The 22,310-nt window shown below is 44.2% G+C and overlaps 1 protein-coding gene across 1 annotated transcript in view; it reads left to right on the forward strand.

Annotated features, from left to right (window-relative positions):
• Positions 1 to 608: 608 nt before the first annotated feature.
• KLF8 (KLF transcription factor 8) overlaps positions 609 to 22,310 on the forward strand; it is a 49,309-nt gene continuing 27,607 nt past the window's right edge. The window contains exon 1 of the mRNA XM_075259389.1: positions 609 to 1,099. Within this exon, the coding sequence (XP_075115490.1) occupies positions 1,079 to 1,099 (21 nt within the window). The 5' untranslated portion in view covers positions 609 to 1,078. The remainder of the gene's footprint in view (positions 1,100 to 22,310) is intronic.

The following is a 22,310-nucleotide window of genomic DNA, read 5'->3' on the forward strand; positions in this document are numbered from 1 at the left end:
TTCCGGCTCTGAATTCACTCTGCCAGGCATCGGGCCTGGGCAGAGCCGACTGCGCATGTCCGCTTGTAGTGCGGGCATGCGCAGTCGGCTCTGCCCAGGCCGGAAGCCTGGCAGAGTGAATTCAGAGCCGGAAGATGCCGCGGGGACGCTGCAAGGAGAAGACTGCTCGGAGGATCCAACGTTGCCTATCCCTGAAATGAGCATTTTCCCCCCATAGACTATAATAGGGTTCGATATTCAATTCAAGTAGTCGAATATTGAGGGGCTACTTGAAATGAATATCGAACCTCGAACATTTTACTGTTCGCTCATCTCTACCATGGTGTATTTTAGCACTTTTGAGTGACTTCCTTGACCGCTTGCAGTGGCTGCTCCCCAACAGTATCATGAGATTACAGACTTTGAAATGCCGCATGGATTAGTCAGTGCGTCAGGGCGCATTCACACATGTAATGTTGATAAGAAGTTTAGGAGAACCTAGTGCCTGCTACTGGCACAGCTCTAGCTCAGTCCTGGGGGTGGCTCCCTCGCCTGGGTGGTTGTGCAGTGCAGGAGTGAATGACAAGCAGGGTGGGGTGGTAGGGTGTGGTTGGGGTCTGGGCAGCTAGGGAGTAGAAGATGACTGTGAGGAAACAGCAAGGAGGAGAAGAGCAGAGAGAAGGGACAAGTGCGAGCCCCTGTCCGGAGGCACCAGAGCGTGGCCAGCATTCCCGCAGCAAGGACTATTAGGGACACAGGACCCCACCCCTTAACACACCCACTGAGCCGAGCCCGGAACAGGGCAACCGGAGCGGCCAACATGAGCGCACAAAACAACTTGAGAAACCGCACCAAGACGTGAAGACTTGGACTGAATTGTTCCTATAGATTGTATACATTGCATGAAGCAGGGCCCCACCCCATAAACACACCCAGAATGTACTGAGGAGGAGGGGAGGGAGACAAAAACGAGCGCAGGCTGCCTGGCTATTGAAGCCCTGCATAGCCAGCTCCTGCACATTACCAGGGCACCTCTAGTCATCGGGCCCGGGGACGGACTGCGGCTGCAGCGTGAAGCAGGGTGTACTGACAGCGGGCGATGCATCCGGAGCCACAGACGGTAAGTCCTCGGTTACCTGCAGAGCCCTTCACCCGCTGACGGCCAAGGCTCTGCGGGGATGGTTAATAGGTCAGATGGGCGGTGGGCCTATGGGTAATGGGGGGCATGTGCGTGACAGGTGATTCCCACAGACATTACATACAACCCCCTGTGATCTGTGAGGGGCTGGAGAACATCAGCTGCCTGTTACTGCACAAGACTCCATCTTGCTGCTTCTTAAAGGCGCAGCGCACTTTAGAGGAGGGAACAGTGTGCATTGGTTGTAGAATGTAAAGGAGGGGTTAATCGATCGCAGCTGTTCATCGAGCCATAGCCGTAAAGAGCAGTGTGTGGCCAGAAGACCTGTGCTGTGGCTAGTTGGCTGACTGTCATGTCTTCAGTCTATGTGGCTGATGCCTGTTCTTCTCTCTAGCAGCCATGGAGGTGCCCACCTATAATATACTATACCACCATACAATGGCATCTCTAGTTCTTACCTTGCTCAGGGTTTTCCTTTGGACAGTTGTTTCCTGCAGTGTGAAAGCATGAAGCCTGTGGCAGGATTGATAAGCCGCAGGGCAAAGGTTTGTTTGAATAGGTGGAAGGTAAGGGTTTAGGGTTCTCGGCCTCCTTTAGACACGTCCCTTATAGCTGCCATTGAATACCGCTTCTATATATCCTAAAAGTCACTTTCATCTGGTACTGCCCTATTCCATCAGAAGGAAGCTTAGAACAAATGGCACATTGGTCATAAGACATTATGGCTACACATCTGGATCCATTGGCAATGACCAGCGTGAGTTAGTCCTGAATATCTTGGCAATCATCTAGTCATGGGGGTGGTCCGTGCAATGATTGACAGCTATATCTGTATGCAGGGAGGTCAATCAATAATTAGGACCACCATCATGATGGGTGACTAAGAAAAGATTGAGCAGATGGATTAAATGAGTTGAATGTTGTACAGGGTGTATATGTGTATATATTCAGTGCCTCCTGCTCTATAACATCAGGTTGTAGTGCCTGGAAAATGTAATACCAATTCCGCCCCATTGACTTGAATACAAATAGTATTTAAAGGGATTCTACCATTCAAAATCTTCTTTTTTTTCTGGTTGACATGACAGAATAGCCTTAAGAAAGGCTATTCTTCTCCTACCTTTAGATGTCTTCTGCGCCCCGTCGTTCGGTTAAAACCCCGTTTTCTGACGGTATGCAAATGAGTTATCTCTCAGCATTGGGGGCTGGCTCCTCTGCTCATACAGCACTGGGGGCGTCCTCAATGCTGCAAGAGAACTCTCCAGCGCCGCCTCCATCTTCTTCAGGAACGGGTCTTCCTCCGGCGGTGGCTTCAAACATCTAGGCATTGGGCAGCCAACTGCGCATGCCCGCAGGCCAGAAGAAAATGGCCGCTTACAATACTGTGTAAGCGGCCATTTTCTTGTGGCCAGCGGGCATGTGCAGTCGATTTCCCCGAGGCCTAGATGTTTGAAGCCACCGCCGGAAGAAGACCCGTTCTCTGGCAGCATTGGGGACGCCCCCAGTGCTGTTTGAGCGCTGGGGCCCACTCCCAGTGCTGCGAGAGAACTCATTTGCATACCGTCGGAAAACAAGATTTTAATTGAACGGCGGGGCGCAGAAGACATCTAAAGGTAGGAGAAGAATAGCCTTTCTTAAGGCTATTCCGTCGTGTCAACCAGAAAAAAAAGATTTTTAATGGTAGAATCTCTTTAAGGCTTTATAGTTGTTCTTTGGTATACTTGAATGGGATGGGGCTACTGCTTCAGACAGTTGATCTGGGAGGGTCCCTGGTATTAGACTTCAACAAATCTTACATTTAAACCTATTCTAAATATAAGTAGTTAATTTACAACTCCCGGAAAAGCCCTTTAAGCCAGGGCCCCACGTGATGAAAACACCGTGGCAAAAACAGTGACGTTTTACAGTCCTTGCAAGTGGATGGAATTCTAGTGAATCCCATCCACGCCTTGTAGAAAAATATGCGCAGTGGAAATGCTGTGATTTCCAAACCATAATGATTTTGGAAATCGCAGCATGTCAATTATACCTACTAAAACACTGGTGGTTTCCTATCGGTATAATTGAAGCAGAAAGTCCACAGAGACAAACTCCGTGGTTTATCTGTGAAAAGTGCTGCGGGAAAATCCGCAATGCATTTCTGCACTGGTTTTTTGTTTTTTTTTCCCTCTCACAGTGCTTTTATGTGGGGCATTAGCCTTAGGCTGGGGCCTCATGTTTCTATTTAAAGTGCTGCGGGAAGAACCGCGATACGTTCCCGTTGCAGTTTTTCCTGCAGCGCTTTACTATTGCGGAGCTTTAGGCTAAGGCCCCACGGGCCGGAACTGCCATGCTAAAGCGGAGTGAACGGATTGCAGTTCTTCCCACAGCGCTTTTCACAGTTTACAGAGTTTTCCTTCGTGGACTTTCTGTTACAATTACTATGGGAAATACTATGGGAAAGCTGCCTGCGTTTCCGTAGATATAATTGACATACTGCGATTTTCAAAACCACAACGGTTTTGGAAATCGCAGCGTGTCCACACTGCAATTTCTTTCCCGCAAAGTGGGTATGGGATGCGCATGAATCCCATCCACTTTGCAAGTACTGTAAAACGCCACAATTTTTTCCCCGCGGTGTTTCCGCTGTGGCCAAATTGCGGCATTTCTGGCATGTGGGTCCCCGGCCTTAGGCAGGATTTTTTTTTTTTTTTTTTGTTGCAGATTTTTCTGCAGTTTTTTGAGCCAAAGCCGGTAGTGGACTGAGCATAACATAAATTTACCATTCCCTTTGTAGCCAATCTTGGCTTTGGCTCAAAAAAATCGCAGCAAAATTTGCAACAAAAAAAAGCTGTGTTTCTGTAACGTGGGGCCTCAGTATTAGGGAGCCTTCTCACGGAGTATACGCTCCGCTCATTCTGAATGTAAACTCGTTCAGAATGAGCGGCGTTAAAACAGATCCCATTGATTTTTATGGGTGCCGGCATACGCGCGCTACCTATTGAAATCAATGGGAGGCTTTTTTAACTATTGCTTTCAATGTGATATGTTCAGAATGAGCAGAGCGTATACTCTGTGTGAAGGCTCCCTTAGGCTAAGGCTCCACTTTGTGGAAACACAGCAGAAAAAAAAAAATACAGCATTTTACAGTAGCAGCGAAGTGAATGAGATTCTGGCTAATCATATCCACACACTGCGGAAACAAAAACTCTGTGGAGAAGCAGCATTTTCAAAAATGTAGTGTCAATTTTACTTTGGGAAACTCTCACTCTCATGAAAAAAAACTGCAGGGAAAAATGGTTTTTAATGCTGTGGTTTTTTTGTTTTTTTTTAAGCTGCGCTCTACACTGTGGGGCCTTAGCCTAAGGCAAAGCCCAACATAATGGGCTGCAGAAAAATCGCTTTGGTAAAAGAGTTTTTTCCCGCCGCGCTTTTCAGAGAAAGTCCGCAGAAATTTCCTTTGTGGACTTTCTGCTTCCATTATACCTATAGGGAAACCACTGGCATTTCCATAGATATAACTGACATGCTGCGATTTCCAAAGCTGCAACGGTTTTGGAAATTGCAACATGCCCACTGTGCGTATTTTTCTACAAAGTGTAGATGGGATTCGCTAGAATCCCACCCACCTTGCAGTGACTTTAAAATGCCGCAGCCAAAGCATGGCATTTATGCCATGTTGGGCCCTGGCATTAAGGGCTAGTTCACACTGGGCAAGAGAGGGCGGATTTTGTCGCGGAATCCACCCCCTCACAATAGAGGTCTAGGTAGACCGCTAGTGATCTTTTTTCCGCTAGCGGTTTCTTTCCACTCGCGGAAAAAAGAAGCGAGCTGCCCCTTCTTGAGGCCGACTGCCGTGGCACGTCCGTGTCAAGACAATCCCTCCGGACTAGGGCCATTCATTTGGGCCTACTCCGAAGCGGGAAGCCGTGGCAGGCGCATTTTAGTCCTGATTGTGACGCGCTTCCCGCGTCACAATCAGGACCAGAATATGCGGTCACTAGCCCGTCTGAACTAGGCCTAAAGGGATTGTTCAGGAATTACTATTTTATATAAAGAGGCCAGGGAACTCGAAAATCAAAATAACCAAATCATGCTCCTCTGTCCCCGATGCTGCGGTGTCTCCCACCGCAGTGTGATCCAGTGGCTCCCCCTGGCTTGTTCTAGTGGAAGTCTTCAATGCATCGGCCAATCTTTCATAAATAAATAGTATAGGTGAAAATAAGAAACTTTGTAATCTCTCTTTCCTTCAGTATCTATTAAGCTGTTCTCCTCCTCCTTATCGTCAGTCTGTTTACATTATATCTGTCCCCATACTCAGTCTCACACATACAACTGTATGGAGGAGGGAGTGAGATTCTCCTGCCATCTGGTTAATTGATTTATTGCCTCATTCTTTTTCCTTATCAGCTTCTTTATCCAGGTTCACACAAGCTTTTGGCTTTCTGTTCTTTGGGTCTGCATGGGGATCTGAAAAACTCACCTGCTTAAAAAGCGGTTACCTGTGGAACCCCATAGAGTATGATGGGGTCCACTGGGTTTCTGCCTGAAAAATGCAGAGAAAAAAGTTCTGCTTGCAGGATTTTTCTCTACATTTTCTAAGCGGGTCCGGGGACGGAATCCCCAGCGCTAGTGTGAATGTAGCCTTACCTACAATTTAGCAGTATTTAACCCCCCCCCCCCCCCCCAAGGAATAGCAGAGTATAACTAGTCATTATTTGAGATTCTTTCTGATCCTCTCTCATCTTCATAGACCAGGGTAGGCAACATTTGACACCTCAGCTGTTGTAAGGCTTAGTTCACACGCAATTCCACGTGTGCATATTCCGTCGCAGCTGCCGCGACGGGTTGCCGGTACAGTGCACGGCATCCAGTCGTGGCTTTCCGCTCTGGATTAGGCCCAAATGAATGAGCCTAGTCCGGAGCTTGCTGCCGTGAGGCGGACGCTGTGGCTGAATCATCCACGGATTCCGCCTGAAGAAAGGGCAGCTCGTTTCTTTATTCTGCTAGTGGCAACATGCCGCTAGTGGGAAAAAGAACGCTAGCGGTCTACATAGACCACCATTGTGAGGGGGCGGATTATGACGTGAATTCCGCGTCAAAATCCGCCCCCTCTTGCCCCATGTAAAAGGGGCCTAAAACTACAACTCCCAGCATGCATACTTGCTCTGCTGGTCTTGGAACAACCGTGGAAGTGAGTGGAGCATGTTGGGAGTTGTAGTTTCACAGCAGCTGGAGTACTGAAGGATGCTGACCCCTGTCATAAACTAATATTGAGAAATGTGGAGAGTAAAACATATTTCTTTAATAAGACATATTACAAAGTTTCAAATTTTTACTTGTACTATTAATTTCTGAAAATTTCTCCCTGGCTTACCCGAAATGGCTCTGGCCTCTTAATTTACACATGCTCTCATGTGCTAGAATTAGGACTAGGCAACTAATTAAATGAATATGATTAATTCACCCTTAACATGTTTCACAATTCTGTTTTTTAACAGAATTGCTTAATTTGATTCTTATTACTTTAACCCAACATCTGCTGTACTAGTGCGGCACATGCTGGGACTTTATATATGGCTCAGTAGCTGAGTGGGTGCGTTAGCTGCAGGGGGCTCTGTTGTTTCACACAGCTAAGACTCTGCGATAGCGTCTGCAATGAGATCAGAGACAACTATGATCTCCGACACTTTACCCCTTAGGTGCCATGGTCAGATAGAACCACAGGACTTGACAGGTTCCGTTACTTTCAACCCCCCTAATGGATGTTACATAGCAAGATTGTGGGAGCAGTACAGTTGCTATGGCAGCAATGAGCCTCCTCTGACTTGCCATAGCAAAATAACTGTTCAGCTAGGCTTCAATAGCTAGACAAAGATTTTACCATAGTCATTTAAAGGGATCCTATCAGTCAGACACAATTTTTTGTAGGTATTACGTCGGAATAGCCTTAAGAAAGGCTATTCATCTTCTACCTTTCACCTACAATCCCGGTTTCTCTCGGTATGTAAATTAGCTCTCTCGCAGCACTGGGGGCGGGCCCCAGAGCTCAAACAGCACTGGGGGCATCCCCAATGCTGCGAGAGAGCTCTCTCCAGCGCCACCTCCTCTTCTTCAACAGTGTCATCTTCAGCCTCTTCTTCCGGTGGTGGCTTGTAACTTCTAAGGCCTTGGGCAGAGCAGACTGTGGCCTGTGGGCACAGGCCACGAGAAAATGGCCGCTTACGTTACTGTGCAAGCAGCCATTTTCACGTGGCCTGTGGGCATGCGCAGACTGCTCTGCCCGAAGCCTTAGAAGTTACAAGCCACTGCCTGAAGAAGATGCTGAAGAAGAAGAGGTGGCGCTGGAGAGAGTTCTCTCGCAGCATTCGGGACACCCCCAGTGCTGCGAGAGAGCTAATTTACATACTGAGAGAAACCGGGATGGTAGGCGAACGGCGGCGCAGAGAAGATGACGAAAGGTAGGAGAAGAGTAGCCTTTCTTAAGGCTATTCTGACGTGGTACCTACAAAAAATTGTGTCTGACTGATAGGATCCCTTTAAACAGGCAGTCCCCTGACGAAGCGGGGGCGAAACACGTGTTGGGGCTGCTGGTGGAGGTCACGGTGTCACTATATCTAAGATACCGGTGCAGTTTCTCTGTATTAGTTTATATCTGTGTTTATTTATAATGTTTCCCCTGTTCAGCATTGTATTAGCAGGGACTGTGTGGATATTTAGCTGTATGAGATATGGTGTATGAGGGGGTGTAAAACCTTATGGGGTACCTATCTGTATATTCATTTATCTAGATTCGGCTATTCCTCTGCACATTGGGCTTTAAATTGTAACAAGAGACAAGTGATTTGATAGGATGGTGTGCACACCTTTCTAGGGTGCCTATTTATTTATATTTGTTTCTCTCTTTATATAAGCCGGCCTTGGATGATGATGACTGTTTTGCTGTATGAGGGGTGATTTTTATATATTTATACAGTATTAGATGATGGATATATGTTAATTTATTCTTTTCCATGCGATGCATTTTTGTGACACTGTGACCTTGCCTTTATATCACTTGTTTTTAGTTAGGATTTTTTTAATCGATTTAGTTTTGTGTATTCTAATAAAAATGTTGATATTAAAATCGTGTTGTAAAAAAAATTTTGATTGAAGAACTATTTCTGATAGGTGAAAAGAAAAGATTTTACCATAGACTGCAGCAGAGTAGTAGTGTAGTCCATGGTACAGTGGATCTAATGATTGCAAGTTCAAGCTCCCGAAGGGATGAGGATTCAAATAATTCTCCCCTTTCCTAGAATTCACACAAAATTAAACCCAAAGACACATTTTTATTTTTTTTTAAATTACTGTGGGGAAGGTAGCTCGGTAACAGCAATGATGTGGACCCAACCAGTCAGTCACAGGTACACAATGTCTGGTGCAAACAGGTTTAGTTGGAAAAAAAACAGCAAAATAATTAAACCTTCACTTCAGGTATAGAATAAGCAAAAATAAAAAACATCTTCATGCAAAAAACGTTAAACAAAACCCTGCACGTCTGAGCACTAACTAAACGGTAAAAACTAACTATACGTTTGGCTTACTACCAACCACACTAACCAAGTAGCACAGTACAGTCTCATCAGACTCTCAGTATTTCAGGACAAACCCAAGCGCCTCCTCTCACTCCCAAGATCTGCCCTGAAGTGTAGGATCTGCAGCCTTTTATGGCCCAGTAATGAGCCTCAGGACCCACACCTGGGCTGAGGCCTACACAAGACCCGCCCTGGGTGGAAACCTGGGCGAGATATACTGTGATTCCAGCACTTTGTCACCTTCTCACAATACGTAAAAATGAAAGCAGGAAAAAAAATGTAAAAGCCTAAATTTGACAGGGTTCAAATGGAACTTGGCAGGCTTCAAATATGGCACTTAGTTTATGTCGTGTCATGTGCCCTCAAATTCTTCTTGGCACCTCCCTTCCCACCTAGCTCCATTCTCTTGCTCTCCATTTGTATAGCGTGCTGTCGAAGATGTTTCTGCCTATACAAGAGACCAGGAGTGTCTCTTTTTTTTTTTTTTTCTTCCATATATGTGTAAGCCCAGACTAAAGCCTCGTAACGCTGCTAAAAAATTTTGTGGACATCTATAGAGAAAATGAGTGCAGCGTGCAGAGTCTGTTTTATCCTACGAGATGCTGTTGCTGTTCTTCCCTCTCCCTTCTCCTGTTTGTTTACCATGCTGTATTTCTCCCCCTTGTTTCTCATAAGCAGAAGGCAGGGAAAGTAGTGTGAATAAAATGGAACCTCATATAATACACTGGAGATTCTGCAGTGGGAGTTGTCTGACTAAAATACAGCAGGTACCCCAAAACGGGTTTTCCAAGAATATAGGTGTTATTTTATTCATGCATAGATGTGCTATCTGTGTAAAATGTAACAACTTGCCAGTGTACTTTTTTTAATTTTTATTTTTTTTATAATTAATTTTTAATAATTCCTAATATGCTCGGCTGTGTTCACACGGAGGAATTTGCCGCGGATTTGGTGGCAGATTTCCCCCACAAATCCGTTTTGAATTGGAGGCAGAGATCGCAACAGAACATGGAAAAAAGAAGTGTCTTGCTTCATCTTGCCATAGATTCTGCAGCTGATTCATCTACGGCAGGGGTAGGGAACCTTTGGCTCTCCAGCTGCTGTGAAACTACAACTCCCAGCATGCTCCATTTACTTCCATGGGAGTTCCCAGAACAGCAGAGCCAGTATGCACGCTGGGAGTTGTAGTTTTGCAACAGCTGGAGAGCCGTACGTTCCCTACACCTGATCTACGGTGTCCGTGGCTTGAGACTCCCTGCAGATTAGGCCCATTCATCCAGGCCTAATCCGCAACTGGATGCCATGGCGGAAAATGAAGAGGAATTCCTCTTCATTTTCCGCCGTGTGAACATAGCCTAAATCTTTGTGGTTACAAATAAGCCATAACATTTAGGGTATGTTCACACGGCGTAAAATGGATTCCGCGTGTGAACATACCGCACCGCTAGCTGTGACAGAACACCGATGTAGTGCACTGGCATTCTGCTCCGGATTAGGCCCGAATGAATGGGCCTAATCGGGAGGGAGTCTCGGGAAGAAAGGGCATGTCGTTTCTTTTTTCCGCTACTAGCTAGTGGAAAAAAGAAGCGAGCTGCTCCCGTTGAAGTCAATGGGAGCCGTTTTTGGCAGTGAATATTGAAGCGGATTCCACGTCAATATCTGCTGCCAAAAATCTCAGTGTGAACGAGCCCTTATCGACTATAGAGATGTGGTGATCTACTGTGTTGACGTTGCTTTGCATACATTGAATTTCAACTACATTTCATAGGTATTTAACTTGAGTGGTATTTTTTTCTATAATATTTGTAACGTGTTTTTCAAATTCTATGGAGAAGCCGATGGCATTACGGTTCCCTTAGCAAGTTGCATTTTGAAAAAAATGGCTCTAACTCAAAAAACACCATAAAACACTTTGAACGTTTTGTATTTTTCTGTCTTTACGGTAGGCTGGCTGCTGTGTATTCCCATGTACACAGCAGCCTGTCACTCTCTGGCCAGAGGGACTAGGGGAAGCAGCATAGACCAGCATATTAAAAGGTTTCTCTGCTACTTTACTATTGATGACCTACAGTTATGTGCAAGTCCTGGGACGTCACCACTTGTATGGCTTGTTGCACACCTGAATCACCTTCAATATGTATCCAGCTGGAATAGGAAGTATGGTAGCCAGACACTATGGTATACAGCACTGTACTTATGGAATATACAATGTGTAGTTGATCGGGTTTATGGCTAGCCCTGCAACTTCTCCAATATTACCCACCAGGCGTTATATATACCTGGCTGCAGTGATGTTGTGCCTGTATGGTATCCGTGTGGTATCCCTATGGGTTCGCTGCAGTCACTGAAGTTAAGACATCTGAGGACAGTGATAAGTTGTGGCAGGTTGACTAAGGATATACAGTCAAGTTATTGCAACCAACTGTACAAAACCCAAATTGATAAGATCTTGAGTAGAGATGAGCGAGTACTGTTCGGATCAGCAGATCCGAACAGCACGCTCGCATAGAAATGAATGGACGTAGCCGGCACGCGGGGGGTTAAGCGGCCAGCCGACGTCAAAGCGGAAGTACCAGGTGCATCCATTCATTTCTATGGAGCGTGCTGTTTGGATCGGCTGATCCGAACATTACTTGCTCATCTCTAATCTTGAGTAGCAGCACTATACTATACTGGTTAGTATAGCATTTCTGTTAGTTTGTCATAACTTTTGGCTTGGTACTCCTTTTCCTTTAACTCTGATTAGACCCATTCAGGGTGGGCTGCTTTTTTTTTTTTTTTTTTTTTTTTCAGCACCTTTTCACTTTTCTATTTTTTTTCATTCACATAATCACACGAGGGGTTAATTTTTGTGGGACAAATTGAACTTTAAAAAATCTTTTATTTTTTTTTATTTACCATATATAAATTAGAACCCTAGGGTCTGATTGTTCGTACAATATAGCATAGTAACATAGTCTTTTAAGTGATTATCCAGGATACAAATAATTTTTTAAATTAGGCTGGGGAAGTTAAAAAAACAAAACAAAAACAAACAAAAACCTGTTCCTGGATGCTTCGGTGCCTCCAAGCGCAGTATGGTCCTGCTGCTGTACTCTCTTCTTTTGCCAGATGTCTTGCTGGCTGGGGCATCTCGTGTCCCAATGATTGTCCTCAGAGATCGCGTGTGGCGGGGACTTCTGCTAGGAGAGTGGACTATGCTGGGAGGCACTGGAGCATCGGGGACAAATGAACATGTTTTATATTTTTTACACCTTACTTGGCCTAAAATAAAGCAAAAAAAAAAATTATCCTGGACAACCCCTTTTAAGGCTAAAAGCAGACATATGTACATACAAGTTCCTCTGTTTATCTTGCAATATTGAAGCGAATCCCTTTGCCTCTATTTTTTTTAACTGTAATTTTTCTTGAAATTTTTCAAAAACATTTAACAATCCGCAGAAAAGGAGACAAGGCAAAACAAATACCCAAAAGAGCAAAAAGAAGCAATACTGCATAATCTCAACTGCAAAATAGGCATACAACGTAAAAGCAAAACAAAATAGGGTAACAACAGACATACAAAAACAGAATAGGAGGGAAGGGAGGTTCCAAGATTAAAGGCCACTTAGCGCACAGTAGGTGTCCCAAGGAGACCAAACAGAATGGAAAGCATCCAATGTGTTATTAAGACTAGCAGTGAGAAAGTCAAGACTATGTGTATCCTTAATACGAGCAAGAAGTTCAGTACCGGATGGAGGGTTAACGCTCCTCCAGTGTTTAGCTATAAGAGTTTTTGCGACTGTGCATAGATGGAGAAAAAGTCTTGAAGTCTTGCTACGCAGATGTCTAGGAGGGAGGTTCAGTAAATATAAAAGGGGATCTAAGGGAACCCCCTATGTGAAGTGGACATCCGTCAAAGCTTTCACCTCCTCCCAGAAACCCAAGACAAGTGGACAAGACCAAAAACAGAGCCATAGAGGGAGCGAACAAAATGAACTACCTGGAAATAATGAAGCCATTCTGTCTGAGGGAGGCCTAGATTAGCTACAAAGTAATCAAAGGGCCTAAACTCCAACGTCGTAGGGTCAATCAGATCGGCAATCCAGAATAGGCCTACCGCCGACCACACTCTGACCATAGTGGGCGACAAACTATCAGGGAGAAGAGGGTTATATAAAACAGACACCATAGATGAGCGCGGGGACATCAGGGAAAACTTAGCATTACACGGAGACCAGATAGACCAAATAAAACTCATGGGGCCGAGCAAGTGGGGGGAGAACCCACCCACAGGAAAGCATTGGGATGCATAGGGGCCAACCAAAGCTTTTCTATCTCCATCCACCTAGTATCCGCCTAGGCAGAAGCCCAGAACGGGATACAGCGCAGATGGGTCATTTTTACTGCCACTATCCTCCCCAACAGGGAGATCGAAAGGGGTTGCCACTTATCCAGAAGTGATCGTAGATCGCGGAACAGTCTCGATAGTTGGAGTAAAGAATATGGTAAGAAAGATCTGAATCCCCAAATAAATTGAAGACGATCGCCACTGGAAGTCGAAGTTAGAACGTAAAAGCATAAGATCATCGTATGAGATATTTAAAGGAAGAGCCTCAGTTTTTGAAGGGTTCACCTTATACCCTGACAAGTCGCCGTACGTCGTAAGAAGTCGTAGGAGATTAGGGAGAGTAGTATGGGGAAACAAAAGAGTAAGGAGAACATAATCGACGAAAAGGGAAACCTTAAATACCTTATCCCGAACTGGGATACCCTTGACATCAGGGTCTCTACGGATCTTAGATGCCAATGGTTCAATGCATAGTGCAAAGATTAAGGGGGAAAGGGGGCAGACCTGGTGAGTGCCATTTCGGATAAAAAAAAAAGAGGGAGAGGAAGCATGGGGAAGATTGATCGACGCTGAGGGATTAGAATAAAGAGCCCGGATAGCCGTTAAAAATGGGCCTGAAAGCCCAAAGGCCTTCAGAGTTTCCTGCATAAACGCCCAATTAAGGCGATCAAATGCCTTTTCAGCGTCCAGGCTCAAAAGCAGAGCCAAAATAGAATGATGGTTAGCTACCTCTACCAAGTCCATAGTTCTACTAGTGTTATCACATCTCTGATGACAGGGGACAAAGCCCACCTGATCCTTATGGATGAGAAGTGGGAGCCAAGTATTATAGTGGGAGCCAAGTATAATCTGTTCGCTAACAGTTTAGTAAAGAGCTTCAAATCAGTATTTAATAAAGCTATCGGGCGATAATTGGCACAATGCTGAGGTTCTTTGCCTAGTTTAGGAATTAGTGTGAGAAAATACCAAGACATCAAGGGAGGAATCGGAGAGCCGGAAAGGAAATAATTAAAAAGAGTCAAAAGATGAGTAGAGAGTTCGTTGCAGAAGGCCTTATAGTAATAGTAAGTAAACCCATCTGGACCTGGGGACTTACCATTAGGAAGTTCCTTTAAAACACCTATCAACTCCTCTACCGTGACAGGGAAATTTAGGGAATCTAATGCAGAAGAAGAAAGACGTGGTAGATGACAATCCGCAAGGTAGGTAGCCAGACTAGAAGGACCGTCCACCTGTGCAAGCACCCTTGGGAGGGGCATATTATAAATTTTAGAATAATAGGATTGGAAGGCTTGGGCCACAGCATCAGGGTGATGTTGGAGGATGCCCGCAGAATCGAACACAGAATGGGGAGTAGAGGATAGCTGTTGATCCCTGAGAGTATTAGCCAATAATGTATGGGGTTTATTGCCCCGCTCAAAATATCATTGACTTGAATAAAGTAGGAGGCGTTGCACATGGCAGGTTTCCAAGGAACGGAGATCAGCTCTAGCAAGAGTCAAACGCGAAGGACCCCCGGGGATGGGCAGGTTGTCAAGCCATTAAAGAAGCAATCTGATTGCGGAGGAGATGCTCCTGGGCCTGTCGGTCTTTCTTAGGTTTGGACGCCAGCGCAATACAGTGGCCCCTCATCACAGCCTTATGGACTTCCCAAAGAACCGTTGGAGAATCTACCGAATCATTAAAATAATCAGATGACAACGCAAAACTCCTAGCGAAGAAGGGGATTAGAGCAAAGTCTCATTTAACCACATGAGGACCGCCGTACGTAAATTTACGGCCTCATGTGCTGGTACCTAAAGACCGGACTATTGCCGAAATACGTCCGGCCTTTAGGTACCTTTCTGGCGGGGGGAGGGGTGCGGGGGGGACAGGGGTTAGGTGTTACTAACACCTAACCCCTTCCTCCATAACGTCCAGTCGGAACTGAGTCCGACTGGACGTGTTAACCCTTTCGATCGCGCCGTCAAACATCGCGGCGCGATCGAAAGGGATCCGCCGACAAGTTAACCAGATCGGCACCCCCCGCGGCGAGATCGGGGGGTGCCGATGTCAGTAGAAGGTAGTCTGGGGTCTGGCCAGTGACCCCAGACTACCGGAGCCCCACATACCTGGTGATCCTGCCAGGCGGTGGAGGAAGTGAGCGATGTGTCTCACTTCCTCTGCAGCTTACAGGACACGAGCAGGCTCATGTCCTGCTCGTGTCCTGTCTGCTACTGTGTAGAATCAGCTGATGCTTTCATCAAAGCATCAACTGATTCAAGTGTCCTAAAGGGACACATGAAAAAGTTAAAAAAAAGTTAAAAAAAAATAAATAAAGTGTATGAAAAAAGTAATAAAGTTCTAAAGTCCAAAAATCCCTTTTTTCTATACAAAATGAATTATATAAAAAAAAGCACTAAAAATTAAAAAAAGCAATGCATATTTGGTATCGCCGCGTCCGTAACAACCTGTACAATAAAACTGAAATAATATTTAATGTACACGGTGAACGTCGGAAAAAAAAAAACGGAAAAAACTCGCCGGAAATAATGATTTTTTGCCATCTCATCCTACAAAATATGCTATAAAAAGTGATCAAAAAGTCATATTCACCCCACAACAGTGCCAATAAAAAGCGCACATTTTCCCGCAAAAAATAAGCCCTCAACCAACACTGTCAACCGAAAAATAAAAATGTTACGCCTCTCAGAAGATGGCGATGCAAAAATCACTGATTTATGTCCCCAAATGTGTTTTTGTTCTGCAGACTTAGTATCGCATAAAAAAATAACATAAATGAGGTATCGCCGTAACCGTACTGACCCGCAGAATAAAGGACACATGTTACTTATGCTGTACGCTGCATGGCGAAAAATTTAAAATGTAAAACTCAATGCAGGATTGATTTTTTTTTTTTTTTTTTAATCCAGCAAGAAAGAGTTAATAAAATGTAATCAGTAAGTTGTAGGCACCCAAAGATGGTGCCATTACAAAATGCATCTCATCCTGCAAACAACAAGCCCTTATATGGCCATGTCACCAGAAAAATAAAGAAAATATAGCATCTAGCAATGTCAAGGCAAAACCCCCCAAAAATCGCCAAATTATTAGAACACAACTGGCTGCGGCAGATAGGGAATATATAAGCTGTGCGAGCGAATATCAGGGGACACCTCAGATTTACAGCTTATGAGCGAAAAAACACCAGAAGTGACCCCCAAAGTGACCCCCAGAGTGACTCCCCCAATCATAGGAGCTACTGGGACATAGTAGGGAATTTGGTGTCTGCAATGTTCTCCGCACAGCTTATATATTCCCTCTTCGCCATCCGCTGTGCAGTCACGTCCGGATACTAATACTCACTACACCCCCTGATAAATTCTTTGAGGGGTGCAGTTTTCAAAATGGGGTCACTCCTTTGGGGAATCCACTTTTCTGGTACCTTACAGGCTCTACAAACATGACATGGCATCCAGATACCAAACATCAAAATCTGTACTCCAAAAGCCGCATCGCGCTCCTTCGCTTCTGCGCCCTGCTGTGCGCCCAAACTGCAGTTTATGACACATGTATGACACTGGTGTACCCGTTATATCGGACGTAATGTCATATGTGAGTATAAACTGATATTAGGGCACAGCTGGACGCAAAAGGGAAGAAGGGTTATTGGGTTTTTGGAGCACAGACGGTTTGGTTTTTGGATGCCATGACACTTTTGTAGATCTGAAACGCCAGTAAAGTGGAATCCCCTGATATGAGACCTTATTTTGGAAACTACACCCCTGAAGGATTTCTCCAGGGGTACAGAGAGCATTTTTAACCCCCAAGTGTTGCTATAACTTATTATCCATAAATGAATACGAAGCTCATTGTGAAAGGTGAAAATGACCATTTTTCCAGGAATACGTCATTTCAGTGCGTAATATGTTGTGCCCACCTTGTATCAGAGATGAACGCTCTAAAAGCTGTTGTGCCCAGGATACCCGCTTACCAGTTTTTGGAGTGTCTCTGCTGACATAAGTTGGGCACAACATATCGGGCACTAAAATGGCGAATCTCTGGAAATTTTTCATTTTTAACTTCTCATTATCAGCTGTGATTTCATTTCTGGAAACTAAATAAATGCAACACTCAGGGGTTAAAAATGCTCGCTACACCACTTGATAAATCCCATGAGTGGGCTAGTGTCCAAAATGGGGTGACATGTCTGCGGATTCCACTTTATTGGCAATTCAGGGGCTTTGCAAAAGTGGCATGGTGTCCTAAAACCAAACTGTGCTCCAAAAACCAAAATAGCGCTCCTTCCCTTCTGTGCCCGGCTGTGCCCAAACAGCCATTTATACCCACATATGGCATTAAGACCGTTATCCGGGGTACACCAGTGTCATACATGTGGGCATACACCGCTATTTGGGTACCCAGCAGGGCGCAGATGTGAAGGAGCAATATGTGCTTTTGGAGTGCAGATTTATATTCTTTGTTTTTGGACACCACATCACATTTGCAGAGGCCCTAAAATTGTCCCTACAAAATGGGGTCACTTCTTGGTGAATTCCAGTTTACTGTCACCTGTGTAGTTTCTAAAATGGGGTCACAATGGGGGGTTTCCATTGTATTGATACTTTAGGGGCTCAGCTAATGCGACATGGCACCTGAGAACTATTCCAGCCACATCTGCTTTCTAAAAGCCAAATAACGCTCTTTCCATTCTGAGCCCCACCGTATACCCATACAGCAGATTATGGCCACATATGGGGTATTTCCGTGTTAAGAAGAAATTGTGTAACAAACTCTGGGGGGCTTTTAATTCTTCAGCTACTTGCAAAATTAAAAATATGGCGCTAAATGGACGATTAATTGGAAAAAAAAGTAATTTTTCATTTTTACGTCCCATTGTTAATAAAATCTGTGAATCAGCTGTGAGGCCAAAATGCTCACCAAACCCCTAGATAAATTCTATGAGGGGTGTAGTTTCCAAAATGGGGTCACTTTTAGGGGGTTTCCACTTTATTGGTACACTAGGGGCTCTGCAAATGCGACATGGCACCTGAAAAATATTCCAGCAGAATCTGCCCTTCAAAAGCCAAATAGCGCTCTTTCCATTCTGAGCCCCGCCATGTTCCCATACAGTAGATTATTACCACATATGGGGCATTTCTGTGTTCAGGAGAAATTGTGTAACGAACTTTAGGGAGCTTTTTTTCCTTTATCCTCTTGTGAAAATGAAAAATTTGGGGCTAAATTGACAGTTTGTTGGAAAAAAAGTAAATTTTCATTTTCATGTCCCAATGTTAATAAAATCTGTGAAACAGCTGTAGGGTCAAAATGCTCACTCTACCCTTTGATATGTTTTGTGGGGGGTGTAGTTTCCAAAATGGGGTCACTTTTAGGGGGTTTCCACTGTAACTGTACTGTAGGGACTCTGCAAATGCGACATGGCACCTAAAAATTATTCCAGCAAAATCTGCCATCCAAAAGCAAAATAGCGCTCCTTCCATTCTGAGCCCCGCCATGTTCCCATACAGCAGAATATGGCCACATATGGGGTATTGCCGTGTTCAGGATAAATTGTTTAACAAACTTTGGGGGGCTTTTACTCCTTTAACCCCTTGTGAAAATGAAAACTTTGGGGATAAAGTGACATTTTAGTAATTTTTCTTTTACACATTCCAATGTTAGTAAAATCTGTGAAACAACTGTACGGTCTAAATGCTCACTATACCCCTTGATGAATTCCGTGAGAGGTGTAGATTCTAAAATGGGGTCACTTTTGGGGGGTTTCCATTGTTTTGGTACGCTAAGGGCTCTGCAAATGTGACATGGTGCCTGAAAATTATTCCAGCAAAATATGCTGTTCAAACACCCAGTGTCACTCCTTCCCTTTCGTGCACTGCCGTGTGCCCAAAAATCAGTTTACACCCACATGTGGGGTATTTCTGTGCACGGGAGAAATTGCATAACAAAATGTGAGATGCATTTTCTCCTTTAACCCTTTGTGAATGTGTTAATTTTAGGTCTAAATGAATGTATTAGTGAAAAAAAATGAAATGTCTAAATTTGACCTCCATATTATTTTTATTCTTATGAAATGCTTAAAGAGTTAACAAACATCCCAAATGCTGTTTTGAATAATTTGAGGGGTGTAGTTTTGAAAATGGGGTGATTTATGGGGGTTTCTATTATATAGGCCTTTATAATTCCTTTCAGAACTGAAGTGGTCCCTAAAAAATTAGTTTGAGGAATTTTCTTGTAAATCTGGAAAATTGCTGTTACACTTGTAAGCCTTGTAACATCCAAAATGAATTAAAAGACGATCAAAAGATGATGCCGATATAAAGCAGAGATATGGGAGATAATATTTATTCATGTATTTGGATGGTATGACTATCTGCCTGAAAAGCAGAGAATTTCACATTTTGAAAATTGCAATTTTTTCCAAATTTCCATCAAATTTGCTAGTTTTTTTATAAATAAATACAAAAATATTGATTAGTGTTTACCACTAACATGAAGTATAATGTGTTACGAAAAAACAATTTCAAAATCACTTGTGTAAGTTAAAGCGTCTCAAAGTTATTGCCATTTAAAGTGACACATGTCAGTTTTGAAAAAGAGGCCCGGTCCTTAATGTACTTCTGGGCCTGGTCCTTAACCGGTTAAACGCCAGTGGCAGCGACGAACTGCTCGCGGGTCAGAGGAAAGGGTGATAACTACCGGGGCACAATCAGACCACGATATGGGGCCAATATCAGTATCTGCGAGTTGTCGTAGGGCCTGAGCATTTCCAAAAAAATAATCAATATGCGTATGCGTACTATGAGGGTGAGAGAAAAAGTATAGGAGCGAGCCGTGGGGTTATCTATACGCCAGAAATCATAGAAAGAGAACGAATCTGCTGGCGGAACTCCCGAGCTAAGAGGACTTGGTGAGGGACCTGAGTTGGAGAGGCCGAGAGTCGATCAACACATTCGGAAAAAATCATGTTAAAATCGCCCCCGACCAACCAAATCCCTGAAGGGAGAGAACTCGATGCAAAAAAGAAATCTGACTGGTATTGGGAGCGTAAAGATTGCATAAAATTATGGGGGTAAATTGGAGCATACCCTCCAAGATAACAAAACATCCTCTTGGATCGAAATGGGATGCCGTTACCAGGATCAGCACGAACGGGCCAGGAGTATTGCCACCCTAGTCCTACGACGATCGTGAAAAGCAGAAAAAACATTTGGGAAGTCATGTTTAGCAAAATTAAATGTGCCCATACGGTCCAAATGGGTCTCCTGCAAAAATGCTACATCTGCCTTCAGAGAGCAGAGTTCCTTAAGCACAAGATGCCTCTTAACATCGGAGCCCAGGCCCTTAACATTAATGGAAACGCACCTAACCATTAAAAATTAAAAATAAGGGACAGTAGCAGATTGAAAATGGACTCACCCATCGGGCCATGGAACCCCCAAGAAAGCGAGAAATAAAGCTCCAAAATGAACTATCAAGTCTCTGAATTCGAGAGTAAACCCCCAGTGAAATCTTTTATAGAGCTGAGGACCATCTTGGAACCTTAGGGGAAAAAAAGGGGATGAGGGAAAAGGGAAGGGAATACACAAGAGGAAGAGACACAAAATTCCAACATAAGACACAAAAAAGAAAAAACAACCATTGAGACATATAAATACAACAATACAATATATCGTGGGCGAAGTTAACTCACTCGGCAGGGACTGAAGAGGTCAGTAAACAGGGTCACAAACCAAGAAAAACCATGTCCCCTTAAAGGGGAGTAGTCACCTGCATGTCTGGAGTCGAGGTGCTAGAAAGAAAAATAAAGAACTACTGGCACCCCACCCCATCCTGCACAAAGAAAAATAAAAAACTGCGGAATTCACGGGACTAAAAAACAAACAAAAAAAAAGAAAAAACAAAACAAAACATGCTACCTATCAACAGGCTCCTGACTATCGTCAATGCATCACTGAGCTTTAACCCCTTCCCGACATGCGCCGTAATAGTACGGCGCGTGTCGGGTCTGTAACTATGGCGACTGCCCGGGAGGCCGTCATAGCCGCCGGGTGTCTACTGCTTTAAGCAGTAGACAACCAGCTCTAATGCCTCCGATCGGTCCCCGGACCGATCGGAGGCATTAACCCCTCCGGCTCTGCTGTCAAAGGCGCCGGAGGCACCATTTTTCCGGCGGCGCATGGGCGCCGCCATTTTGGCAGGGATTGCCGGCTCCTGGAGCATGCTCCAGGGCCGACGTCATGTTGCCATGACAGCCGAGAGCCTTGTTAAAGGCTCCCAGCCGGTCTGCAAATTCTCTCTTTTGCAGGCTGGTGTATGCAGCCTGCAAAAGAGATGATGATTTTTTTGCAATGCATTGCAATGCATTAGCATTGTAATGCATTGCATTAGTGATCAGACCCCCTGGGGTTCAACACCCCTAGGGGGTGTAATAAATGCAAAAAATAAATAAAAAAAAAGTAAAAAAAAATATAAAAAGTATTAAAAGTTCAAATCACCCACCTTTCCCTAGAACAAATATAAAAGTAGTTAAAAACTGTGAAACATATACATGTTAGGTATCCCCGCGTCCGAAATCGCCCGCTCTACAAATCTATAAAAATATTTTTCCTGTTCGGTAAACGCCGTAGCAGGAAAAATAGTCAAAAGTGCCAAACCACCATTTTTTCACTGTTTTGATTCTGATAAAAATTTGAATAAAAAGTGATCAAAGCAATAACATTTCCCGAAAATGGTAGAACTAAAAAGTACACCCGGCCCCGCAAAAAAAGACGCCCTATGCATCCCTGTACACCTATGTATAAAAAAGTTACGGCCGTCGGAATATGGCGACTTTTAGAAAAAAAATTTTTTAACACCGTTTTGGAATTTTTTTTAGGGGTCAAAATGTAAATAAAACCATATAAATTTGGTATCCCTGGAACCGTACCGAAACACAGAATATAGGGGACATGTCATTTTGGCTGCACAGTGAACGCCGTAAAACCAAAGCCCGTAAGAAAGTCGCAGAAATGCATTTTTTCTTCAAATCCACCCCATTCTGAATTTTTTTCCTGCTTCCCAGTACATTATATAGAATAATTAATGGTAGCATCATGAAGAAAAATTTGTCCCGCAAAAATTAAGACCTCATATGGCTCTGGGAGCGGAGAAATAAAAAAGTTATGGGGTTTAGAAGGAGGGGAGTCAAAAACGAAAATCAAAAAATGCCATCGGCGGGAAGGGGTTAAATAACTGGTCATTCTGCAAAAGGCACAGCTTCTGAGTCCTCTCCATATTCCTATCCTGACAAAAGCCACAAAATGGCACA

Source organism: Leptodactylus fuscus, chromosome 11, assembly GCF_031893055.1.
Source record: "Leptodactylus fuscus isolate aLepFus1 chromosome 11, aLepFus1.hap2, whole genome shotgun sequence".
In the NCBI taxonomy this organism is placed as follows: domain Eukaryota; kingdom Metazoa; phylum Chordata; class Amphibia; order Anura; family Leptodactylidae; genus Leptodactylus; species Leptodactylus fuscus.